At 35.7% G+C, this 26,314-nt stretch overlaps 4 protein-coding genes across 5 annotated transcripts in view; 2 read left to right on the top strand and 2 right to left on the bottom strand.

The window, feature by feature from the left end:
* Positions 1-134, top strand: part of LOC306878662 (GATA-binding factor 2-like) — a 7,389-nt gene extending 7,255 nt beyond the window's left edge. The window contains exon 5 of the mRNA XM_079431137.1: positions 1-134. This exon is cut by the window's left edge and continues 718 nt beyond it. The gene's annotated coding sequence lies outside the window, so the exon portion shown is untranslated.
* A 4,726-nt stretch (positions 135-4,860) lies between these two features.
* LOC306878655 (selenocysteine-specific elongation factor-like) lies at positions 4,861-14,642 on the bottom strand. Of its 2 annotated transcripts, XR_013784959.1 has the most exons (8): positions 14,090-14,627; positions 11,899-12,106; positions 10,751-10,847; positions 10,164-10,328; positions 8,306-8,923; positions 7,968-8,156; positions 7,517-7,673; positions 5,834-6,921 (listed from the first exon to the last, which is right to left on the bottom strand). XR_013784959.1 is itself a non-coding variant. In XM_079431123.1 (7 exons), exons 1-7 carry the CDS (start codon positions 14,385-14,387, stop codon positions 6,740-6,742), a joined length of 1,725 nt encoding a protein of 574 aa, XP_079287249.1. In that variant the 5' UTR covers positions 14,388-14,642; the 3' UTR covers positions 4,861-6,739. The 2 variants fall into 2 exon arrangements, 1 of the variants encoding a protein (XP_079287249.1); XM_079431123.1 differs by lacking the exon at positions 7,968-8,156 and having other exon boundaries at positions 4,861-6,921; positions 14,090-14,642.
* A 237-nt stretch (positions 14,643-14,879) lies between these two features.
* Positions 14,880-19,878, top strand: LOC306878660 (ruvB-like 1). The gene is made up of 11 exons (XM_079431131.1): positions 14,880-15,262; positions 15,587-15,673; positions 15,778-15,910; positions 16,346-16,497; positions 16,623-16,712; positions 17,299-17,448; positions 17,533-17,596; positions 17,687-17,885; positions 18,734-18,836; positions 18,960-19,051; positions 19,218-19,878. Exons 1-11 carry the CDS (start codon positions 15,122-15,124, stop codon positions 19,375-19,377), a joined length of 1,371 nt encoding a protein of 456 aa, XP_079287257.1. The 5' UTR covers positions 14,880-15,121; the 3' UTR covers positions 19,378-19,878.
* Positions 19,879-20,047: 169 nt separating this feature from the next.
* On the bottom strand, positions 20,048-25,982 carry LOC306879187 (man(5)GlcNAc(2)-PP-dolichol translocation protein RFT1-like). Its single transcript, XM_079431986.1, has 16 exons — positions 25,897-25,982; positions 25,733-25,818; positions 25,537-25,656; positions 25,205-25,394; positions 25,005-25,106; positions 24,768-24,902; positions 24,599-24,677; positions 24,466-24,516; positions 24,258-24,388; positions 24,025-24,169; positions 23,813-23,918; positions 22,762-23,011; positions 22,514-22,673; positions 20,990-21,006; positions 20,796-20,919; positions 20,048-20,188 (listed from the first exon to the last, which is right to left on the bottom strand). Exons 1-16 carry the CDS (start codon positions 25,957-25,959, stop codon positions 20,100-20,102), a joined length of 1,848 nt encoding a protein of 615 aa, XP_079288112.1. The 5' UTR covers positions 25,960-25,982; the 3' UTR covers positions 20,048-20,099.
* Between the last annotated feature and the right edge of the window lie 332 nt (positions 25,983-26,314).

Genomic DNA, 26,314 nt, shown 5'->3' on the forward strand with positions numbered 1-26,314 from the left:
TTATATATAAACTAGTATCAACATCAATAGTATCAATTCATATTTTCTATACACACATGCATTAATACATGTAACACTCAAAAGCCTTTTTTTTTACTGTGTACTCATTTTAAATTTGAGTTAATAAATGATTTAAACAAAGCATTTTTTTTATGTGAGTTCTTTCCTTATTTGTGAAAAACATGCTACATAGAACCCATAAACAAGTGTGGCCTTACACTTATCAGCATGCTGACTGGACTCAAACAGTGAGTGAAGAGCAGGTCTCTAGAGAGACAAGAGAAAATGGAGAGATGAGATAAAGATGAAACAGCAGAGAAAGTCTTCAGGGTTTGTTTTTAGGAGACCTGGAAAAGACCAGCCTTCATTACTATCCCTGCTACTTTATCAGTTGTACATCGTGTCTGCTGCTTATTCCAGTATGTTACAAAAGTATGTGCAGCTTGCCAGTAGCTCGGGCATCTTGTTAGAAATCACTTCCCTAAACTGTAATTCAGGAAATTATTGTACATAGTGGATTATTTAAAAGAAATGTAAATCCACATGACTGGGATTTTGTAAGTAAAATAATAAATGGAGTAGGATATATATAAATATATATATATATATATCGCGATAACAAAGTTATGGCAACACATTACAGTGTCCATGTATTTATAATTAGTGCGATTAATCGCATCCAAAATAAAAGTTTTTGTTTACATAATATATGCGTGTACTTTGTATATTTATTACATATATAAATACACACACATGCATGTATACGTTTAAGAAAAATATGTTACATTTATATATTAAATATATTTATATATGATAAATTATATGAATATAAATATATAAATATATACTGTTTGTGTGTGTATTTATATATGCATAATAAATATACACAATACACACGCATATATTATGTAAACAAAAACATTTATTTTGGATGCGATTAATCGCAATTAATCGTTTGACAGCAATAATATAAAAGTATTAAAAGTTGCACTGATTTATAGATTATGCATTTTATATACATTTTTATATACATACAGAAAATATCTCAAAATTAAATGTATAAATACATTTGTTTATATACTTATCAACTGATCTGATAAATCTGAATCTAAATCTAACTTTATTATTATTATTATTATTATTATGATCATCACTTCTTAGAGTGTGTTGCAAGGTTTGTATTATTTATTTTCTAGGCCAGAGTAAATAGGGATATGAGGTTATTTCTAAAAGAGATTGTATCTCGGATTCTATATCTAATCACTCAACCAAAATTCAGCATTGCCATTTTAGGAATAAAAATATTTTAAAATACATTCAAATAGAAAACAGTTATTTAAAATTGTACAATATTTTGATCAAATAAATGCAACCTTGTTTAAAAAAAAGAGACGTTCAAAATGTTCAGAGATGTTCAAAAACATCTTAATCTTACCAACCCTAAATTTTTGAACGCTAGTGTATATATAGCATATTTGTACTGTATATATATTGTTAACAACATATGCATACTATGTTTGTACAATCTGACCTAACAGATGTAGCTGTTTGCAAACATTCGGTCTGAAAACTGGGACACAACAGAACCCTCCCATATAACAGGCCAACCTGCATTCAACCACTTTCAGTCTGTCTTTTCTTTTCTTCTCCTAAACTTTTTGTATCGCAGGTAAATTAATTCATCCTCTGTCTCAGAACAATCACTTATTTTAAATGACAAACCAACTGTGAGTGCTCAGTTCTCCTCTCCAGGGACAGTTTGTGTGGTGTGTGTGAGAGTGTGTATTACTGCCATCCTCCTGGAACAGGGTAACAGATCTGCTTACATCTCTTTCTCCACTCTTTTATTTTCCCTGTCCTAGTGTTTTTGTCCTAAGAGAAACCTTAGAGGCAGGAAAGTAGGCCGGAGGCAGGAGGGGAGTCTAAATACACTGTTACAAGTTATCTGGCTCAATAACAGTAAATACAGACATACTTGTTAAATCAAAAGGTTATGATATGCCACATATTGGAGGTCTCAATGAACCTCAATGAACTAAACTAAAACTGCAAATGTTTACATGTCTAATGAAATACATTTTAAACAGAAATGAAGAAACTATATAAAGCTGTACATATAAATATCATTTATATATATACACTTAAATTTCGTAAATTAAAATATTAATTTTAAACAAATTTATTTGCTACAAAATTCGGTCAATAACCAAATTCCCAAGCAAAATATTCTAGCAAACCTCTATGGAAAGTTTGTGCCAAAAGATTACAGAAAGCATATTTTCTTAAAGAGAAACTCTATAATAAAAAAGAATGGTAATAAATAAACATGATGGACAACAAAAAAACATGAAGCCAATGAGAAAGTTAAGTTGAAACACGTAGACAAAGAGTCATGGATAGAGCTGTATAGAGAAGGAACAATGGCCAAAAATGAGAAAAAAGAGCAGGCCGGCTAAAGATTTAAGATAAGTTGGCTGACAGACAAATATTTGTAAAATATGCAGAAAGAAAGAAAGAAAGAAAGATGATACAGATTTATAGAATCTACTGATATTTTTGAGAAACCAAATCACACGAGCAAAATCTGGACACACTTTTTAGACAACACAAAGTCGGCTCTTTCATTGAGCTGCTATTGTGTTTTTATTGTTGTGATTGAATAAACCCAAAGGCATAAGGGTATAATAGGACTCACATTGCTACAGTAATCTGAGAGATGTATTGTGTGACAGCTGGGTCATTAGAACCTTAACTGTAATTAGTAAACATATTGAAACCCACTCTATACACCCTACATGTGTACACATGCTACCCTTGGTATATATTATATAGTATATATGTGCAGATCCAGACCTTGCACATGCGCCAGAAAAATATTTAGGTTTTTAGTGCATATTAAATGTGAAAAAGGATGGCAAAGGGGTTTAAATGGAGAAGTTGATAGATGTTCTGCTCCATTATTGTAATGTACTGATGTTATCAAACTAATTTAAGCCATTAAACAGAACACTTTTCTTTGGACCATGGAACCAACATGGTCAAAAGCCTCTATGCATCCATAAACACTCTCCACAGACACTATGTTTTATCCTCTTTTTTTCCCATCCCACACTTACATTCAGGCAATTGTTTGTTTAGAGACTGTTTCTAATTTAATAGCTGTAATCTAATAGCTGGCTGTTTATCGTTCAAAGATAAGATGGAGGGCCTGCTAATTTTATTAGTCTCTTCAGTAAGGGATTTGGGAGGCTTTTACTGCCCTGCTAATTGGTGCAATGAGTCGGACAGTGGATGAGCGTAACCTGAACTGTTCAAAACCGAATGACCTCTATTACTTACTTTCTTACAGTCTAGCAATTCATATTGAAGTGTCTGTCACTTGTGTCAACAAATTGATCAGAAAACATAAATTGACAGTTTGATGCACTCCTAAACAATTGCATGCAAACCTAAAACAGCAAAGGTCACATAACACTTATTGGCGGCACACGTCTAAAACAATGACATCTACCACATTAGATGGACTCATACTCTTAAAAATTTATTTTAAGACTCATATGTATATGATCTAGACAAAAACATAGGCAGCACACAAAATACCTGTGACAAAGTTAAATTCTTCCGTAGACAGTGACAATCCTGCTGACCTGGAAGAAAAGTGCAGAACAAAGAAAAGGAAAACAAGAGAAAGGGAGGTGTGGGATAAAGGCTGTATGGACATAAAGGCCCAAACAAAGCAAACATAAAGAATAGGTGAGAGAGAACAAAGGGGTGACAGAGATAAAGTGCATTAAAGAAAGGATGGAAAGTGGGATAATGGACTGGAACAAAGCACGCTTTTGAATGAATGTGTTACATGACTGTGTTTTTTGTGGATGTGGACCTTTATACGATAAGAGTGTGTTACTTTATGACTCTGTGAAGACAACATACTTCAGCACACAGGGAAACATGATATATATAAGCAGTTTACAATATCTCAGCCTAAAATCACTTCCATAGCAGAGGCATCACTAGGCTTTAATAAGATCAAAATAAAATATGATGTCATTTAATTCCTGCAAAAGTGTCAAATCAAAAATTAATAAACATTTTAAAAGACCGTAAAATGCACTAAACTTTTGATTCACCCAGAGACTTAAGGAAATCTATAAAATGCAGGGACACTAGTTTACGTTCCGCTAAAAGCTCAGCTAAGGAAATGATGTGATTAGATCTCTAACAGTAACCCATTGATTTATAGAAGGATTGATGTTTTTTGTTCAAGTGATTGATTCATTAAGAGCTTAAAACCTCTATGTAGACAACTGTGTGCCATTACAAATAAGACTAAACAGGATGATTGTCAAGGCTTGCATGTCCATGATGCACTTACATCATCAAAAAATTAATAATTAGCCAACCAAATTCAAGCAAATAATATTTACATGAATTATGAAATATGAATAATTTACAATAGGGTTAATTCAGGTAAATTAGGACACTTCTGGGATTGAGATGACTGGGAAAATTGTCTAAATCATCCTACCAAGTTACTATAATATAACCACACCAATTATTTTGGTGTGGTTATATTATAGTATATGATACCCACCTTGTCCTGTTGCTGTGGTGTTCTGGGTTTCTAGGGCGTTACTAGGTGGTAGCTAGTTACTGTTTTAAGTCGGTTACTTACTGTTTTCAAGTATTCAAGGGTTCACCTCTAGCAACACTAACGTTAGAAAACGTAGAAAAGTAATAGCTCACCTCTGTTCAATAGGCCACGCATTTGAGATATCCAGATGCAATGCACAAATACTGAATGTGGAACGAGTAACGTACCGGACTCACATAGAGGTAGTTTCGTTTTTTTATTTATTTAAAAAGAGAAAACATTATAAAAATGAATAATGACTACGACTGGACTGACTCTGGGGATACTAATGCCCTCTACATGTGAGCCAGTGGTACCGCAGTGTCCACATGGACACGAAAGAGCACGCTTCAGGAGGGACAGAACATACTCTGTAAGGAAACAATCCACGAGATCAAAGAAAATAATGAAAAACGTACACACAAATGCCAACTGCCCGTGCTGATGAAGCCGATAATGTTAATGTGTGTGGTAAGTCAAACACCGAGCGTGACTTTACCCCTCTTTGGGCTCATCTCAAGATCAGTGCAGGTCCAGGGTCAGGAAGGAGACAATCTGCAGCTTTTACCTCATGGGAGAGTTTATGTTTTTGTTTCCTTTTTTCTCTATTCCAATTTTCGGTCCCTCTTCTCCCCTCTCTTTCAATTTATGAATTTTAAACAGGCACTCTGAAAGAACTTTCTGATGAAAGACCCTGATTAGAGAGGTTAACAGACTCAAGCTGTCATATCAAAGGCTTTTACATGCATGCACTCACACACAAAATAAAAGACAGAGATTCTTATCTGAGTTACTGAAGGGAAAAGGACAGTAAAAGACTGTGTGTGTGTTGTGTTTAAAGAGTCAATGTCATGAACACTGAGCAGGCCGAACATGGCATGAAAGCCATGTTGTGTTAGACTCACACAGAGTTCTAATGCCTGCAGCATTCTGTCTCTTTCCTGCTGTAATTAATCAGAGCAAATTGCTTCATTAATATGAATACACAGTAAAACACACACATACAATGAACTTCTAATCCATACAAAGGAGAAATGGGCGATCAATCAGTCAGCAGACTACAACAAGCAATTTATACGGCATATATCTCTCCGTTCATGTTTGGGGTCAGTAAAAATGAAAATTCTAAATTTCTTTTTTCTGTGCAATACTACACATTTAGAGATTGAGGTTAAGTCAAAGCTGAGTCGTCAAAGGTTCCATACAAACATATAAAAAAACTTTAATGTCAGTTAGCTCAACACATCTTCCTTTTAGAGTAATGTGATGCTGTAAATTAGTCCATGACAGCACATTTGCTAGTCAAAGAAAAGTACGTAAGCGATTGAGTGATATGCAGTAACCTATGTATGCACTTCTTAAAAAAGTCCAGTTAATGGCAATTATAATGAAAAACAAATAAAGGCTTTGTTTATACCTGTGGTGTCATGTACAAACAGGGAAGTATAACAACACCGATGGCATTTAATATTTTAGTACAGGTGCTATTTGTATACTCGCATATTAAGAAAGAATTTTCCTACAGATTCCCCCAAGTTGCCACAACGTAACTGGAATAGATATTCAAATCTTTTTTTTTTTTTTTAACCACTCATCTGCACAAAATAAACAAACAAACATACATAAACAGTGGAACAAACATATGGAAAAAAGGATATTTATAAATGTAGAGTAACTGACGGTGGGGTGCATGGAAACACATTTTGCCCATGATTTCCCAACAGAAATATTTGCCTATACTCACAATGTGTTTTGCCCTAAAGCAACGTCCCAACCACCCTTGATACGGCAAACTCAAAGATTTTGCAAATAAAATGTAAATCACAAAATACAGTGCACTGCAAATACAGCAGTTTAGCTAATAGAGTTGTTTTACTAGCAGTCATATAACACAATTTATTAAATAATGATCTTTTCTTTATTGTTGATTTTTATTATTCCACATTTGAAGGAATAATAAGTGCAAAGTAATAGAATAGAAACTCTGCACACAAGAAAACAAGTACAAGACGCTTCTGTTCCATATGACTTTAGTAGTATATGCTCAGTGCGTGTTATTTCTGTCCCTTTCCTGTCAGTATTTATTAGGAATGATTGGACTGATGGTCAAGACTGCACCATCTTTTTTTGGGGATCATATATATAGCGTTTGAAGTTCAGATGTATGGTGACCGGCTGAGCGTCGGGCTTAGTTTCCTCCAATTTGGAGGATTCATTTTTGGCCCCACCCTTCCCCTTCTTCTTAGAGGAAGAGGATAGAAGCTGCTTGGTTTCTTCTTTCAGCCCCTCTAACAGAAGAGAAATAAAGAACAGGCATTTATTGACAATGCGCATACAATGTTACTAGACAGAATGTATCTCTCATGTTTTGGTCTGTTACAATTCTCATATGATCATTTGTGTTATGAACAGAAATTAACTGCTGAATAAATCAAAACTTCAAGGCAAAAATATTTAAAATCTAGTCTTTTTCTCAGTCTAGACAATAATTTGAACTATTGTATATTAAAAATTGCTAAACATCTTTAGTTGTGTGGTTATGATTACATTCATTCTACTTCATTTCATTGGGCCTGAATAGAGGGGTGTGCTGTAATGTGTGTGTGTATTTGTGTGGCTGAGGTCTACCTACACAAGAGAGCCTTGAGGGTCAGGAAGAGGATGTGAGTTTTTTCTTTTGCACGTATATTTAAGATACAGCGTGCATTTTTGGTGTGTGTAACTCTATATGAGAGTAACTTTTATATGCTGTCTTTGAATGAATGAATGAGTGTACGGATGTATAAATATGGAAGTCACCTGAAGAAACTTAAAGGAAGTAGGTAAAAAGGGGCCAAGAAAAAGTAAGGGAGAGTAAAAGAGAGTGCATTTGTCTTTGCTTACCTGGTATTCTGATTTTGATTTTGCCACTTTGGCCGAAGCCACCCTCAATGGATCCCGTTTCTCCTGTTGACAGTGTAACTTTTAAACCCACAAACAGCTGAAGGTTTGTCTCCTTCTTAAAAAGGTTTCGACCAATCACAGTGTAGTCATCTGTCACCTGATCAAAGATAAAAAACAAATTGGCCAAAACTGATTAGCTAGAGTCACAGTACATGAGGTTTTCAAAAGATGCCATGGGATATACTGAAATAAATAATATATATAAAATCATGTATATTATGTACATTTTAATGCAAATTCAAAAAGTTTGAGGTTGGTAAGATTTTCTTATATTTATTTTTCTTTATTTAAAATAAATTTCTTATGTTCACCAAGGCTGCATTTATTTGATGAAAATAAAACATTTGAAAAAACAAAATAGCTAAAACTAAAAAAAAAAAATGTAACTTACATTTTTTATACATTTTAAAATTTAATGTATTATTGTGATAACAAAGCTGAATTACTCCAGTATCACACGATCCTTCTGAAATCATTCTAATATGCTGATTTGGTCCTCAAGAAACTTTTCTTATTATAATCAATAGTTGTGCAGCTTAACATTTTTGTGGAACCCATAAAACATTTTTTCCTGGATTATCTGATGGATAGGAAGTAAAAAACAAAAGCATTTATTTGTAATAGAAATCTTTTATAAGATTATAAATATCTTCACTGTGACTTCTGATCATTCTTGTTGAATGAATGTTAATTAAAAAAAATAATGGACGTGTAAATATTTGTAGTCACCCGTTCCACTGCTCCTTCTTTCTGCTTGTCTTTGCTGATTTTGAGGCGAGGCAGTGCTGTCTCGGAGTAGTTTTTGTCCTCAAAGCCTTCCAGAAGTTTTCCATGAAAGGCAAGCCTGCATGTGTTACCATGGATATCTGAGTCCAGACGTGACCCAATCACTAAGCAAAGTGGTGGACATGTGACCGGTCGTTCAAACTCAAGTAAAGCCCATTGCTGTGGTTCCCCTCTCCCACCTTCTGCCTGACAAGTCAAATACTCATCCAAGTGGTGAAACTCCCAATCAAATGAGAAAGATTTTGCGTTTTGCTCTGGAGAGGTGGGATTACAGTCTCCAAGAAGCACTCGATTGAACAGTGAAATACGTGCCATAAGAGTTTCGTGTCCAACAGTGATGTGAAACTTTGCACGGCTGGAAATTGCTCCGCGATAGTATTCAATCTTTTGGACGGATATAACAGCAGCGTAAAGAGTCTGCAATGAGCCTGGTGTGCATACTACACCCCGTTCTAACAGTTTTGGATCAAACTGTGTCACACACACACCGACCCGATCCCCTTGCATAGCACTAGGAACTGGCTTACGGAACATCTGCACAGATTTGACCTTGCGAGTTACCTGAGGAAACAAAAAAGTTCATCTAAGGAGCTGATCGTGTCAGTACACAATGTCGCAAAATATTTGATCAACTATTATGGTGAAACAGATCATTTGGAAACAGTCTTTCTTAATGCATTTTGTGTATATACAGTGGTGTGAAAAAGTGTTGGGCCCCTTCCTGATTTTTTATTTTCTTGCATGTTTGTCACACTTTAATGTTTCAGATCATCAAACAAATTTAAATATAGATCAAACAAAGATAACACAAGTAAACACAACATGCAGTTTTTGAATGAAGTTTTTTTATTATGAAGGGAAAACAAAATCCAAACCCACATGGCCCTGTGTGAAAAAGTGCTTGCCCCCTAAACCTAATAACTGGTTGGGCTACCCTTAGCAGCAACAACTGCAATCAAGCGTTTGCGATAACTTGCAATGAGTCTGTTACAGCGCTGTGGAGGAATTTTGGCCCACTCATCTTGGCAGAATTGTTGTATTTCAGCCACATTGGAGGGTTTTCGAGCATAAACCGCCTTTTTAAGGTCATGCCACAGCATCTCAATAGGATTCAGGTCAGGACTTTGACTAGGCCCCTCCAAAGTCTTCATTTTGTTTTTCTTCAGCCATTCAGAGGTGGATTTGCTGGTGTGTTTTGGATCATTGTCCTGCTGCAGAACCCAAGTTCGCTTTAGCTTGAGGTCACGAACAGATGGCCGGACATTGTCCTTCAGTATTTTTTGGTAGACAGCTGAATTCATGGTTCCATTTATCACAGCAAGTCTTCCAGGTCCTGAAGCAGCAAAACAGCCCCAGACCATCACACTACCACCATATTTTACTGTTGGTATGATGTTCTTTTTCTGAAATGCTGTTACTTTTACGCCAGATGTAATGGGACACACACCTTCCAAAAAGTTCAAAGTGAAAAAGTTTTTTTCAACACTTTTTCACACAGGGCCATGTGGGTTTGGATTTTGTTTTCCCTTCATGATGTGTATGTTGTGTTTACTTGTATTATCTTTGATTAATATTTAAATTTGTTTGATGATCTGAAACATTAAAGTGTGACAAGCAAGCAAAAAAAAAAAATTAATCAGGAAGGGAGCCAACACTTTTTCACACCACTGTACAGTCTTGTTGAAACGTTTAGGGACCAAAAGTTCAAAAAAAGTTTATTTCGTTAAAAAAAATCTTACTCACCCTTAGCTTTTGAACTGCAGTGTATATATTGTAGTGCTATGTAGATATATGCATGTACCTTTAATGCTGGTATCTCCACATTATCATTTACACTGAGTGACCCTTGTAGGATGGTGCCGGTAATGACTGTTCCCTGGCCACGGATGGAGAAGCAGTGATCTACAGCCATCAGAAGAGAACCTGATGGATCTCTATGAGGAAAGAAGGCTTGGGCCTTCAATAACTGAACACATAGAGAGAGACACCTTTAAAACATGATCCACACCTTTCAAAATACAGTAATGTCCAAAAATGTTAGACCTAAAACCACGCTTTTGCTTTAATGACAACATTCAATAAAGCTAGTATAAACAAAACCTGATCTATATTATCCGGGATTTAACAACCCTCTATTGTGTGTATTAATGGAAAGGAGGAAATCTTTTGGAATGATCTTTTGTATGGTCAATGTCACAAATTTGCCTAAATTTTATTCATTGTATATATATTACTTCTTTGACATCATACCTGTTCTTTATTTAGGCATTTTACAAAGTCCTAAAATGTTATGCTCATTTCCATGTTTATAAAAATATACAATTTAAAAGTGGTCTCAGACTTTTGGATCTTGAATCCGTGCTACTGACAGCAAACCTACTAACTCACATCCATGAGCTCAGTTATTCCTTGTGGCTCATCTGTTTCTGGGGCCTCAGGACCACCTGGCTTTGCTGCCACCGCAATAATAGGGCAGCCTTTAAATCTGACAAGCAAAAAGTCAAGTCAATTTCATTTGTATAGCACAATACACATTGTTTCAAAGCATTTTTATAGAAACTTATGATGTTAATGTTTATAACATCTTATGTGACATAGGTTACATTCCACTACAGTATCGAGCAGTTTAGATTTGTTATACACGCTGACATGTATATAAAACAAATCTGTAAAATTTTACTTTAAAAAACAGCAGCTGTTGCCATAACTTAAAAAGGCAGCAATTTACATTTTTCACTGTAAATTACAAGATGCCTTGTTCTTTTTCACTTCCAAAACCTGTAAATTTAACAGTATTGAGATGTCTCATTAGATTTATTTCAGTTTTTCTCCCTAACATCATGCTTTGGGGCTGTTTTTCTGCAAAGGGACCAGGACGACTGATCCGTGTAAAGGAAAGAATGAATGGGGCTATGTATCGTGAGATTTTGAGTGAAAACCTCCTTCCATCAGCAAGGGCATTGAAGATGAAACGTGGCTGGGTCTTTCAGCATGACAATGATCCCAAACACACCGCCCGGGCAACGAAGGAGTGGCTTCGTAAGAAGCATTTCAAGGTCCTGGAGTGGCCTAGCCAGTCTCCAGATCTCAACCCCATAGAAAATCTTTGGAGGGAGTTGAAAGTCCGTGTTGCCCAGCGACAGCCCCAAAACATCACTGCTCTAGAGGAGATCTGCATGGAGGAATGGGCCAAAATACCAGCAACAGTGTGTGAAAACCTTGTGAAGACTTACAGAAAACGTTTGAGCTCTGTCATTGCCAACAAAGGGTATATAACAAAGTATTGAGATGAACTTTTGTTATTAACCAAATACTTATTTTCCACCATAATTTGCAAATAAATTCTTTAAAAATCAGACAATGTGATTTCCTGGATTCTTTCCCCCATTCTGTCTCTCATAGTTGAAGTGTACCTATGATGAAAATTACAGGCCTCTCTCATCTTTTTAAGTGGGAGAACTTGCACAATTGGTGGCTGACTAAGTACTTTTTTGCCCAACTGTATATACAAGTAAACATTGTCTGACAGTGTCTACCTTGTGTTCTCAAGAGTTTTGTGCATCCTCTTGGTCATTTTGTCAATAGCCGTCTGTCTCTTGTCATTAGGCAACAGGTCTGCTTTGTTGAGGGTGACGATCATGCGGGAACAGGTGAGCTGACCAATCAAAAGGCACTCTGCTGTTTGTGTCTGCATGCCTTTCACAACGTCAACCACCAACATCATCAGATCAATGATCTGAGCACCTGAATGCAAGTACACAGATATTGATGATAATGATAAACATGACAAAGTACAGTCATCACTGTTAGACAGTATTACAGAAAAAGAGACAGAGAATAAAAGAAGTAAGAGACTGGGCTATTGCCTTTCCTTTCCCTCTTTTTCTCTCTCTCTCTCTGGCACTCATTCTTTCCTGAGAGATCCCCTCTGGGGGGAGAGAGGAAGTCAAGCTGGAACCCCGAACAGCCCCTTTCCGCCTTAATCAACCACATGTGCCATAAATGCACACACACACACACACACAAATGCCATCAATGCAATTACACTAGACATTCCCACTACACTGAGAGTTCTTTGGGTTTGTTCGGTCCCGAAGGTTAACAAAAACCCTCAAGACATTGTTTCTCATCATCTATTTCTTCATACATCCCTCCGTGAAAATGATACCTATGAGACTGTGTATGCAAGAAAACAAGCCATCTGAGCTTTAAGTATAGAGGAATATCGATGTATTGTATGTATTGTGCCAATAACTACCTATTAAATTAACAAATATACATGTACTGTAAAATTGATGGTGTTTTTTAAGTTTTTCTATTCCAAAATTTTACATTTATTTAAACGTTACATACCATTTCTTTGTAATTATTTGTGAAATTTACTAGCAATTTGTGAGTGAAATATTTTTTCAGTGTATCAAAGGAAGTGCATTAAATGCATTAAGTGCATTTTCCAGTGTGTATTTGGCCTGTTTATACAAGACTTTATCCCCCTTTCTGTAAGCATCTTCTTTGGCCTGACGGAGCTGTCTGTGTTTTGCAGTGAACCAGTTTTGTCATTGTTGTAAGTTAGATGAGTCTTGGTAGGAATGCACATATCCTCACAGAAACTGATATATGATGTTACAGTCTTTGTGAGCTCGTCCAGATCGGTGGCAGTAGCTTCAAAAACAGTTAAATCAGTGATAGAGAAACAGGCTTGTAAATCCCACTCTGTTTCATTAGTCGTAGTTTCAAATGATCAGCATTATTAAAGCTCATTAAGAAAATTCTGTTGTACATTGACATGCTTTCTAAACTCTAATTGATGGTTCATAATATTTTAGTTAATAAAAGGCATTTTAGTATAATTAAAAAAATAATAATAACAAAATCCACATTCAGGTCAGAGTACATGTCTTATTGCCATGTGTCTTTTATCTTTACTGATTTTATAAAGATAATATAAGAATAACTTTTATATTGTTATTAATATTCAATATTTATAAATATTAACATTTAATGAACTGAAATGTAGTATTACTCAATTATCCATACATTATTGTTTAGAAAAATATTTTTGAGGAACTAACACATCTTAATCATCATTGTATTGCATTATATTTTATGTTTTGCCCCCACAATTAAGACTACCGAGCTTTGATCATAAAACAAAGCGTACAATATCATCTTACTAAATGCATACTATTGAGAGATATATTTATATGCATTGTAAGCAAGCGATCTGTTATATCGGTTACAAAAATATATATAATTAATTTACATTATATCAGAATTTCATCTCACTTTTTGGCCACATAAATAACAACATCTGCACCAAACTGCATATTTTTGCTCAGATTGGGCAAAAAACTTATTGTTTTTTCATCTTTAAGTGTGTGCACCATATTCTATAAGATTTTCTTTTATATATTTTTTTTTTATAAATGTTCAACTAATTATTGTATAATATGTCAGTCTTTACAGTGTTAACATGGCCTCTTCAAATACTACACACACACCACCTACTGATCAAAAGTGGTAGTGCTTGACAGAGTTTGAGATGCACCGACAGGTGATAGTCAGGACTTGAACTAGTTTATGATAGCACTCATAATAAAAGACGTTAGTAGTGCGTAGTGAATTATATGAAATGTATACTGACTCACGCAAGCATGTAAACCATGCAGTTTGCCACCGTGGATTTAATCAATCCTACCAATAAAAAAAACTAATTTACCCACTTACCCCCAATAATAGTGCGTATGAGAGAGGCATGTCCCGGGCAGTCCACCAGTGTGAACTGCAGACTGTCGTATTGTCTTTCCCCGCCGGACTCTTTCAGGTGCTCCGGTAACGGCACCGTAAACGCGCTAAAGCCGAGATCCAGCGTGATGCCTCGTTCTTTGGACTGCGGGTTCTTGTCGAAGGCTGCGGTGGATGCGGTGCTGCTCAGCGCACGGGCGAGAGACGTCTTCCCGCTGTCCACATGGCCGAGGACACCGACGTTAAAGTTCAGAGTTTTAGGAGGACTGGGGTCTGCCATGACTGTTGGGTAACAGAATGAATGCGCAGACTTTGAACTGCTGACAGCAACAACAACGCTGCAGGTTCAAAACAACCAGCTCAATATTAAACTGTCAGTTAACCAAGTGTCTCTAATTTGGGTGGAATTCAGTAATATCCTCTTATTAATTCTGATATGAGAGATTTAATTACATGCTAAATATTTCTGCTCTTACTGCATCCAGTAAAACTTTTCTGAAATTTGACAGTTCCTCTTCCTGTGCTACAAGAAAACAATCCCTGATATAACATCAGCTCAACTTATAGGTTCCTCTTCACAGCATTTGTTTTAGAAAAGAAACATGCTTCATGGGTCAAATTATTTATAAACAAGTACAAATATTTAAATTATTTACAACACAATTAGAAGAATATTAACAGTTCATACGGAAGAAAATATTTGTGGAACCCACAGCGGTCGTCTTTGTTCCAGTACAACACTTCAAATGGCACACAAACGGAAAATAGGGGCGTGTTCACACTCATCAGACGGACAACACCGACAGCCAATGATTAAACAGGGATTCCACAAATTGACCAATCGTTGCAAGGAATGACTAAAAAACGTTTCCAGGGCGGTACTTCCTCAAATCGCCTTAGTTACCCACATGGAAACGCGGGTCTCTTGTGTTTGATTTCAACTGTCTTTCGTGTAATAGGCTTGAGGTTGTTTTTTCAATTTTTTAGAGAGTGTTTAATTAACTAACAAGAAACATGAAGATCGAAGAGGTAAAAAGCACAACCAAGACGCAGCGCATCGCTTCTCACAGCCATGTAAAGGGTCTCGGGCTGGACGAGGCCGGTAATGCTAAACAGTCCGCGTCTGGACTAGTGGGGCAAGAGGCAGCAAGAGAGGTGGGGATCCAGTTCATATTTAAGTTAGCCAGTTTGTTAATTAACACCGAATCAGTCAATTTGATTACACTGAATGTTATATGATCATTTGTGGAGAACGAATACAAAATGTGTCAGATCACCAAGAGTATGTTGCTGTGGTTATAACAGGTCCTGGTTTTGCTGACTATTAATATTTTAATAATTCCTGGCTAATTACCTGTACTTTAGCCATTTGATATTATAGTACTATTCGTTTATAAAGAACATCATGTTACTGAAGACATGTTGCATTTAAAGAAAATGGTAAATATACCCATTTCCTGTATTCTTATGTTTTGTTAGGCTTGTGGCATCATCGTAGAGCTGATTCGGTTAAAAAAGATGGCTGGCAGAGCTGTTTTACTGGCCGGACCTCCTGGAACAGGCAAGGTAAGGACTGACAAGCTTTATTGTATCAGTCATTGTAAATAGTTTCAGAGATGTCCTTTATGAAAGTGTTTATGGTTTGATAATTGTATTTCTGTACCCTGCAGACTGCTTTAGCATTAGCCATGGCTCAGGAATTGGGAAATAAAGTGCCGTTCTGCCCTATGGTGGGCAGTGAAGTGTATTCAACAGAAATCAAGAAGACTGAAGTGCTAATGGAGAACTTCAGAAGAGCAATCGGTGAGCAATCACACACAGAGCTCATGTAACCTGTAAAAATGCTATACAATTGTTAATGTTTATTCATTTTTTAAAATATATGTTTAGTACTAAAGGCAAAAATGTGATTAGACACCGTTAAAAAACATTCAAATTCATTTGGACTTGTCCTTCTATGAGTTAGTAAATAACTCCCCACGCACACACACACTGTAACCTGATATTAGACCACCAATATGACTCAAACAATGTCGACAGTGTGATCAAGTGAGATATGCATGCATACAGTGCTGACAGAAAAAACACAGGTGAATAGAGTCACTGGAATTTTATATATAATGGATTCTGTAGGTTTTTAAAAGCGTATTGGTAGATCTGCTAGTATTTAATATGTTAGCAGTGTTTATGTGTTCTGTACATTCTTGTAGCTAAAACTCTTATGTTTTGATTGTGCAGGTCTGCGTATCAAGGAGACTAAAGAGGTGTATGAGGGAGAGGTCACTGAACTGACTCCTTGTGAGACGGAGAACCCAATGGGGGGCTACGGCAAAACTATCAGTCATGTCATTATCGGTTTGAAAACAACTAAAGGCACCAAACAGTTGAAGGTAAAGAAGTGAAAGTGCTTTTCTTGCATACTTATGTTTCAAAGATAAGGAGCTGGATGGAAGCTGATTTTGTGTCTGTTTGAAGTTAAAAGTTTTATCTCATAGCATTTGTTATGCTCGTGCAGCTGGATCCCAGTATCTATGAAAGTCTGCAGAAGGAGAGAGTGGAGGTCGGTGATGTTATCTACATCGAAGCGAACAGTGGGGCAGTCAAGGTAAGGATGGATTTGCTTAACCACTCTCTCTCCTGCCTATATCTGCTGTTGGCGTATTGAAGTAATCTTTTGTCAGTGCACGTGAGCAGGTAGTCTGGCAGCGGTATAAAGGACAAGATTGTCTTTCATATTTATGACAGAAATGAATACTTTTATCAAGAAAGAATGTATTAATTTGATCAGAAGTGACAGTAAAGACATTTATTATGTTACAAAATATATTAATATTACAAATATAATGTTACAGATTCTGTTCTTTTGAACTTTATATTTTTATCTATAGAAAGGACTATGGAAAAAAACAACAATTTGCACAAAAATATTAAGCAGCACAACTGTTTGCAGGAATGAGTTTAATGTTTAAAACATTCAAATAGAAGACATTTTTTAACTGTTACTGTTTCTTTTTTATTTTATTGTATTTTTGATAAAACAAATGCAGCATAACAGTAGTGTACACGCATACACTTGCACTTCACAAAAAGTAAAATACGGTTCTCTTGAAAATAAATTGACTCCATTTAATGGTCCCAAAATCTCTCAAGGCTTTTATCAAGTTAAATTCTAATCTGTCTTTGGTCTGCAGAGGCAGGGACGATGTGACACATTTGCAACAGAGTTTGATTTGGAGGCGGAAGAGTACGTACCTCTACCAAAAGGCGATGTACACAAGAAGAAAGAGATTATTCAGGATGTTACACTTCATGACCTGGATATTGCTAATGCAAGACCTCAGGTATGTGCACACAAACATCACGTTTTCCAGCATTTCAAGTGGACCTCCATAATGCTAATCATATGAGCATACTGTGTTTTTCAGGGAGGCCAGGACATACTTTCTATGATGGGTCAACTGATGAAACCCAAAAAGACAGAAATCACAGGTAACGTAGTTTATATACTGATAACTATAACAGGTTTTCTTAATAAAGCCATGTTCAGCTGTATCTTTTTTGTGTGTATTCCGTATGCAGATAAACTGCGAGGGGAGATCAATAAGGTGGTGAACAAGTACATTGATCAGGGTGTGGCAGAGCTGGTTCCTGGTGTTCTGTTCATTGATGAAGTTCACATGCTGGACATTGAGTGTTTTACCTACCTGCACCGAGCACTGGAGAGCTCCATCGCTCCCATCGTAGTGTTTGCATCCAATAGAGGAAACTGCCTCATCAGGTGTGTTTTTGATACAGTGGAAAACGTTGTAAATTAACTTAGCTTTGTCGCAGCTTTATATTTAGTATAATTGTAGGATATTTTGGTAACAGTTTTACAGGTTAAATTAGTTACTTTTACTTACTTTACTTTTGTCTTTGTCCAAAGCGACTTACAAATAAGAAAAAGTAACTAAAACTAAAAGTTACAACTCTATAAATACTATATACCCACATATTTAAGAAAATAAAGACATTAAATAAAATTGACACATGCATATAACAACATTTCAATAATAAACATATAAATGAAAAACTAAAATAAAAAGCGATACTTCTATCCCTTGTCGGTGTCCCTGCCCGGTGGAGTCGCACGGTAGAGTCGATGGTCTTTACACTCTTTGCTTTTTACTTTTGTCATTTAGCAGACGCTTTTGTCCAAATTTAACATGCTAGTTAATAGAAATACAGCTGGTCATTGTTAGTGCTTAAATAATATGAACAATATTTGATTTTAATGTATTAGTGAATGTTAAAATGAAGAATAACAAATGTAACCAGTTTAGTTAACAAATGGAACCTTATTGTAAAGTTTTAAACATTTTTGTTCATTGTTAATTTGTGGTAATTCATAATGTATTTGTACAAATGAACATTACTCTAGATTAATAAATGTTGCAATATTGTTAATTTTTAGTTCATCATATCCAATTCATCAACTAATGTTTGTGAATATGAGCATATCTGCTTCTATTTGAATGAACCTAACCAATATTGGAATTAATTTGAAGTTTGCTGTGACCAGCTGTTAGAGTGATCCAGTTATTTGATTGGTTGTACAGTTTACAGTTATGCATTATGATGTTTTAGGGGGACTGAAGACATCAGCTCTCCTCACGGTATTCCACTGGATCTGCTGGATCGAGTCATGATTATCAGAACTATGCTGTACACTCCTCAAGAAATGAAACAGGTGTGCATAAACTTTTGCGTCAAAACAAGTTTTATTATAAACATATAAACAAACATCGTTTATTATATTCTGAAAGACGAAGTAGACATTACATGCTGTTGTTTAATTTGCATGTTGCTATAGATCATAAAGATCCGAGCTCAGACTGAAGGAATCAACATCAGCGAGGAGGCTTTATCTCAACTTGGCGAGATCGGTACCAAGACTACACTCCGGTAACACTGATTACTACATTTTTAAAAACATATCCTATTGATTTAGATTTGTCATAATTATTTCTGTCTTGCTAATGGGATTCTCAGTGATTCATTGTCATGAATCTATAATTTCTGCGCTTTGGTTATAAAATTTTGACTAATGTGTGTGTTTGTGTGAATGCAGATATGCAGCGCAGCTGCTGACCCCTGCCAGTCTGCTGGCACGAGTTCAGGGGAGGGAAGTAGTTGAAAAGGAACTGGTGGAAGAAATTAATGAACTCTTCTATGATGCTAAGTCCTCTGCAAAAATCCTGCAAGATCAGCACACCAAGTTTATGAAATAACTCCAGCACTCTCACTCATATTCTCTGTACGGCCTGCTTTAGTTTGCTTTACTGGTTTAGTTCACATTTGTCATGACATTTTAACAGTATGACAGCTGTTTTAAGCCAGTTCTACATCAGTGCACGGCTAATGTATTGTTCTACCTAATTGTGTCAGTTGTTGTTAGTCAGAAGAACAGGAAAGAAAACATTCTCCCCATAATTAACATGCTTAGACAACCTAATTTCTTGAGTTTCATCCCACACTTTTGTTATTCTTCTGTAGGATAAGTTTTACAGTGTCCTGTCTGCTGTTCAATTTTGTTTTGAAAATAAATCTTTTTTTATAGTAATGTGAAATATAAATGGGACTTTCTTATGATACATTTCATTTTCACACAAAATCAAATGCTCAACTTCTTTTCAATGTAAAACTAAATCAACAAATTATGTATGTATGTATTTATTTTACCCCCCAAAAAACTTGCCAAAAAACATTAAAACTAGCATTCTGGGATATTTAAAAAAGTATTCAGTTTTAATTGTTTTTTTAATTTAATTAATAAAAAAAAAATTAATTTTTAAACATTTAAAAGTACATTGAGGTACATAAGATCAATCTAACTATTAATATCGTTTAGCTGTGCTATTGAATGGTTAGAGTGGTCTATGTTAATGCTTTAGATTCATTTATAAAAACATGTTTTAGCTGTATGATTTAGTGAAATAATGGTTCCATAGTGTTACTTTTTCTTGCTGGGTTTGTTAAAGGCAGTCTCAGATCCTGAGCGAGCTTTGCTGAAGATGGATGGCGCGACCTTCCCAGCTCGTTCTAACAGGAGAGACAGAAAGAAAAGAATCAGAACACTTGAACATTTGAATTTCAGTCACCTCAATACAAAGTGCTCCATTTATTTAAATAATATGTGCTTGAATTGACAAAATACAAACTAAATTTGAACTAAGATGTGAATAAAACAGGTACTGTCAAATATAAATTTCACATTCTTAGTGGTGTACGCAATCTTTTAATAGTCTTTGATAACTTACTGGTACCATTTTTTTTTTTTTTTTTAAGGGAACATTGTATATTCATAAAACGGTGATAAATGAGTATGTAGTAAAATGTTGCAGCTGGAATCTTATAAGCTTGAAAAAGGCTAGAACACAAATTATTCAATATAAACACATAAGACACATGTTAGTAAAAGTGATTAGTAGAAGAGTGTCCTCCCCTGTGTTTGTGTGTTCTGACTTCCTGCTATATATGGAGTGGAAATATTGTAAAAACCAGACACACAAACACACAGCTCTTCTTGTTTCCTCTTGGCTTAAAGTCAAAAAACAAGGACACTTGGATTCAGTGTCATTTTAATATCACACACAACCTTCTAACTGAATTATTGCAGTTTCTGCTGATCAGCAGCTGCTCAACTCACCGCATTCCTGCATCACTTCAAAGGTCTTGCTCTTCACCTCTGTTCCAGACGCCAGGTTATCCCTGGCTCCAATCAAGTCCTCCGCTTTCACCTCAGGCCTCTTAACTTCCTCTTCTTCACCCTGCTGAAGAGAAACAGAAAAATTAATGACAAGAATAACATATGTTCAGTTCTTCTGTTTCATCTTCTCTTACGTGAGACATGGTCAACTCTCAAAATCAGTGAAGTCCTAAAGTCTTTTTGAAGTTTCTGTTTTAAACTTGTCGTTTGTGCATTTATGAACACACACACCCTTCCCTTGCAGAGTCCAATCCCAAATGGGCCATAATTCCTTTGGCCAAAGCATGAGTCACACTGTTCCTCCTCCCATTTAATCGCAGTCACTGTTCCTGTCGGGATATACTCATGCTTATTTAAAGATGACATCTTCAGCACTTCAATTAGTTACAGAAGTTCAGAAATGAAAACAGTTTATGGTTTATGCCTTGTATCTGCTTTATTCTTCATGTTGGATTGCTTTTAAATGACTGCAAGTGTTTATTTGAACACTGTTATGTTTGTTTTTGTGAATGTTAATTTGTCTCTCTTCCGTATTCCATTGGAATGACATACTTTTTAAGCAGAGCTACTTAGGAATTACTTAATGTCCCGCCATTCTCGAATCTCTCCGTCCTAATGTTTTAACTTTCTTGGTCATTTGCACTGGTTTGCAAACTCAGGAAACATTTCAGATAGCTTCATGCTAGAATCTGTTTCTATACTTGTACAAAAGTTCAAATGTTTTTCAAAGTCTCTTAAGCTCACCAAGGCTGCATTTATTTGATCAAAAATACATCAGAAACATGTAACTGTAATCACAAAGCTGAATTTTCATGTTGAAAACTATTTCACTGTGAATGTGATGCATGTTTTTAAGATTCTTTGATGAATAGAAAGTTCAAAATAACAGTATTTATTTAAAATTCATATCTTTTCTAATAATGTAAAAGTATTTACTGTCACTTTTGCTCCATTAAAAAAAAACTTGCTGACCCCAAAAATTTGAACGGTAATGTATGTAAATTAAAGTTGGAAATCAGTACAGTCATGAAAATAAGTTTTATTTGTTCCCAGATATTATAATAGATAATATTTTTCAGTCTCATCTTACCTGTTTTCAAAGACAACGGTACCCAGTACCATTTAAATGTAATATATATAACCATTTAATACAATCAATGAACAAAGTTCACCACTGATTTACACAGCTACAGTATATCTAGCAGTAACGTTATGCAAATGGTCAATGAACACCTACCATATGTCAAATAACAAGCATTAATGTCCAAAAGATGAACAATCTTAAGAAATGACAGGCACATTAAAGCAGTAGTTTCATTCTGGGGGACCCCTTGATATCTTTGCATCACCTTGCAATATTCTCTGTGTTTGTTTTGTAATCAATCAATAATCTATTCTATAAGGTATGTCCTGTAGAAATACTAACCTTCAAACTGTCAGCTACTTTTGATGTCATAAGCAAAAACTGAACATAGAGATACTGCATCTTCTGGAGTAAAAATGTGAAAATTTTCATGAAAACAAAATATGTTTGAGAAAAATCTGGTCCATGTATTCAAATAGTATTCAAACAGTATTCAAATCTGGTCCATGACATTAGTGTCAGCTGAACCTCAGTGAGGTTGAGGCATTAGATGCTTTCAAAGTAAAAGCTCATGTAAGTTTCTTGCTGTATTTGGGTAACAGCTGAGTCCTGACAAACTGCACAAGTTTTGTTTCTGTCAGAAATACTGTGATGACCACACCCAGGAGACAAACCGCCCCCACGGCAACATGAACCAGCCTTAGCAACCAGCCACCGTCACAGCAAAACATGCTCTGAAAGACAAAATGATTACAAAGCAGGTTTAAATTTGCTCATCACGAAATACTGATTTATGTAAACAATAAGGCACTTGCATGATACCTCCGAGCAGGTTGTGAGGATGGAGCTCACGCCAAGTGCAATGAAGACAGCAGAATGTGGGCGGAGCCCCCACAGGGGTGTGCATTCACTTTGCAGAAAATAGCGATGTATGTAAACAATACTGTGAGTGATTCGTAGAGCCATGTTACAGCAATTAGCCAAAATGAAGCCAACGCCCCCTAACATCCATGTTAGCCAATAAGAAAGGAGAAGAAATGAGGCTGACAGGCCCAGCATCACTAGGTTATATCTAAAAAGAGTGAGAGAAAAAATAGTTTAAACAATTTCTTAAAAATGGAAAAGGCTTAAATACTAATCTGACTTGGAAAACACACACACACACACACACACACACACACACACATATATATATATATATATATATATATATATATATATATATATATATATATATATATATATATACACACACACACACACACACACACACATATACATATATATACATATGCAGAGTTTATTTGCAAAAACAGATAACTGTTTTTTGTTTTTATTTTGGGGTCAGTAAGATTTTTTAAAAGAAATTAATACTTTTATTATGCAAGAATGCATTAAATTAAGACGTTAAAACAATTTGTTATTTTAAACAAATACTGTTTTTCAAATAAATGTGTTTATAAGATAAATCCTTAAAAATGCATCACGGTTTCCACAAAAATATTATGCATCAAAACTGATTTCAACTGTTATAATAAGAAATGTTACTTGAGCACCAAATCGGTATATTAGAATGATTTCTGAAGGATCATATGACACTGAAGACTATAGTAATGATGCTGGAAATTCAGCTTTGCAATCACAGGAATAAATGACACTAAAATATATTAACATAGAAAACAGTTACTTTAAAGTTACTTTATATTAAGTAATAATATTTGACAATATTACTGTTGTTCGTGTATTTTTGATCAAATAAATTAAGTCTTGGTGAACATAAAACAATTCTTTCAAAAACATTACAAAATCTTACAGACCCCAAATATTTGAATGGTAGTGTATATATATAGTATAGCAATTATGTGTTGTTCACCTGTCAACCTCCTCTTTGCTCATGGCAGCAAAAACAAAACATTCTGTTACTCCATTAATGGCTAACAGCAGAACATAACAACTATAACACCGTAGGAGAGCTGGCCCTGCAAAAAACACAAACAAACCATTTAAATCTTTACGGCACACACACACACACATAAAAATGTACTCGTCTGAACTGAAAAGTTAGTAAGCTTATTTGTGATTTACCGGCTCCGCTGCTCAGAAGTTCACCGCCGTATATGTCAAGTGCCAGATGAGAATATGCATAACCAAAAACTGTGATGATCAGACCAATCAAAACCACTAGCTTCAAAAGACATTCCAGTACTTCAGCTGCCATGTAAACTTCCTCCTGTGGACCAATCAGCATTTTACAGTTATCCATCCCCACATCTGGCTGGCTGCACTACATAAAGTTAGGCACATAAACAGACACTGACTTGTTTTTGATGTCGTACATCTCTTCCACGTTCCAAGACTTTAGCGAAGAACACATAGAAACTCTCCTCAATGGGCAAAAAAATAAATCTTGCCACCATTGAGCCCAGATTGTTTATTATATCATAAACTCCTATAAATAGAAAATAAGTATAATTTGACTATTTTGTTTGTGTATAATAATTAGTGTATATGAATGCACAAACTCACCCTGATCTCCAAAGTTAAGCACATTAAAAAATGTCATCACATAACGCTCGCCTATAAAATCAAAATAAAATGATTATTGGAAAGATTTCAACATTCAGAAAAAAAGTACTGCTTATTTGAGCATGATTTTTACCTTCTGTAAGTATCTGTTTGAGAAATGACTGTTTGAAAAAGCTCCAGGTTAGTGTGGTCAACTTCCAGTTTAGTAATGGCTAAAAAACAAACACGTAGTGTAGTTGTTTCACTGAAATAAAAAAGGTATACAACAGAGCATTGTGGTGTCGTATTATAAAATAAGTCACCTCATGATCCACTCTAGATGGCAGAAGGTCTTTTATGTGACTAACAGGGAACAATTTCTTCTCTGCTTCCTCTGAGCCAAGGAAACGAACGAAGTATAACGCGTAACAAAACAGCAAAAACCCTGCATAGACACACTGTGAAATGAAAACACACACAATCAAGATTAGAAACCAGAAGGCATCCAAAAACTGTATATGTTGTATATGTTCAGTGTGTAAACATGCAAATATATATACCTGGGCTGCTGAAAAGATATAGAGCCCCCATTGAGGTGCTGAGACCACCATCACTACAGTAACAAGACATTTAGCAATCATGGCTAAGCTTTCGGCAATCACCTGTAAATATATGTCATTTGGTCAGATAGTTTCAACTTATTCGATCTACAATGATTCTATTAATAGCAAAATAAAGTATGAAAGGCAGATTGTGACACCTTCAAACGGATGAACATGTGTGCATGTGCAAGAACCCATAGAGGTTCAGCCAGCAGCTCCGTAAGCGCAGCCAAGCAGAACAATCCGACAGCGGGAACATAATGCGGGATGGACTCTGGATCAGGTGCCTGGAGCAGCCACCACCATACACACACCAACACCACACCCCACACACAACCCACAGGAAATCTAAGAGTTTGAGAAGAAATTAAAAAACATTTTAATTTTAGGTGAACTATTCCTTGAAATATAGTGCATTTCCACTTTTTAACTGTGTTGGTTCCAGAGGTAAGAAAATGTTGGTTAATAAACTTACAGGCATTCTACTTACATGAGCCATAACAGGTTGATAACCTGTCTCCAGTTACGCCCCGCCCCCTCGCCGCTTAGACACGCCCTTCGGAACGCCTCCCTAGACAGAAACACCAATGTAGAATAGAGCAGCATCAACCTATAACAAAAGCAAACGTTGCAGTTAGCGACCCATTGAAACTAATGTTCGAGATTATGTGTAACTGTAAACCCACCTGACATTTACCACTCCTATCAGCTCCTTAGACACGAACCGTAAAGTAAATGCGTTCAAGAGAAACGTCAACACTCGAAACATCACCTGCAGCATAAAACATATCAACATACTGCTTTATTGTATGTTTGTAATAAAAGGTGTATTTGGTGTGTGTAACAGTACCTGAAGCAGAACATTATAAGAGGCCAGTGTTGAAGCACTCTTGAGCACATCCTCTGAGCCCATTGTGAACTAGACTTTTTAACTCAGCCGACTATTTAAACTCACTATCAACAAAATCACAGATTCGCCGGTGGAAAATAAACATTACCTTCGTTTCATTATAGAGTTGTTATACTATGACACTGTACTACAGTAGTATCTTAATGGATTTGCCATTTGGTATTTAACAACTGTACAAGTTGTCAAATAGAATATACTTCCGTGATACCATTTCAAATTAAAAGTCCTTATATCTCGGTGGCGTTTCTAACTTTTTGGAGAGAACTGGTCGACTCGTGTCATTTTATAATTATTCAAAACGTTCATAACTTTCTAAAAAAAAGTGAAACAAAAATCTATGTTAAATTAAATTTGTTTC

This window comes from Barbus barbus (assembly GCF_936440315.1).
Source record: "Barbus barbus genome assembly, chromosome: 13".
NCBI classification, from domain to species: domain Eukaryota; kingdom Metazoa; phylum Chordata; class Actinopteri; order Cypriniformes; family Cyprinidae; genus Barbus; species Barbus barbus.

Excerpts from the sequence above, each read along its gene's own strand:
- LOC306878655 (XM_079431123.1), bottom strand. The coding sequence starts at position 14,387 with ATGGCAGACCCCAGTCCTCCTAAAACTCTGAACTTTAACGTCGGTGTC. Across the intron at positions 8,924-10,163 it reads TGGAGATACCAGCATTAAAG|GTAACTCGCAAGGTCAAATC; the intron begins GTACATGCATAT and ends TTGTTTCCTCAG. Across the intron at positions 6,922-7,516 it reads AATCAAAATCAGAATACCAG|AGGGGCTGAAAGAAGAAACC; the intron begins GTAAGCAAAGAC and ends CTCTTCTGTTAG.
- LOC306878660 (XM_079431131.1), top strand. The coding sequence starts at position 15,122 with ATGAAGATCGAAGAGGTAAAAAGCACAACCAAGACGCAGCGCATCGCT. Across the intron at positions 15,263-15,586 it reads GGCAAGAGGCAGCAAGAGAG|GCTTGTGGCATCATCGTAGA; the intron begins GTGGGGATCCAG and ends ATGTTTTGTTAG. Across the intron at positions 17,597-17,686 it reads CAAAAAGACAGAAATCACAG|ATAAACTGCGAGGGGAGATC; the intron begins GTAACGTAGTTT and ends TTCCGTATGCAG.
- LOC306879187 (XM_079431986.1), bottom strand. The coding sequence starts at position 25,959 with ATGGGCTCAGAGGATGTGCTCAAGAGTGCTTCAACACTGGCCTCTTAT. Across the intron at positions 25,657-25,732 it reads ATAGGAGTGGTAAATGTCAG|GTTGATGCTGCTCTATTCTA; the intron begins GTGGGTTTACAG and ends CTTTTGTTATAG. Across the intron at positions 20,189-20,795 it reads TGAAGTGATGCAGGAATGCG|AACGAGCTGGGAAGGTCGCG; the intron begins GTGAGTTGAGCA and ends CTCTCCTGTTAG.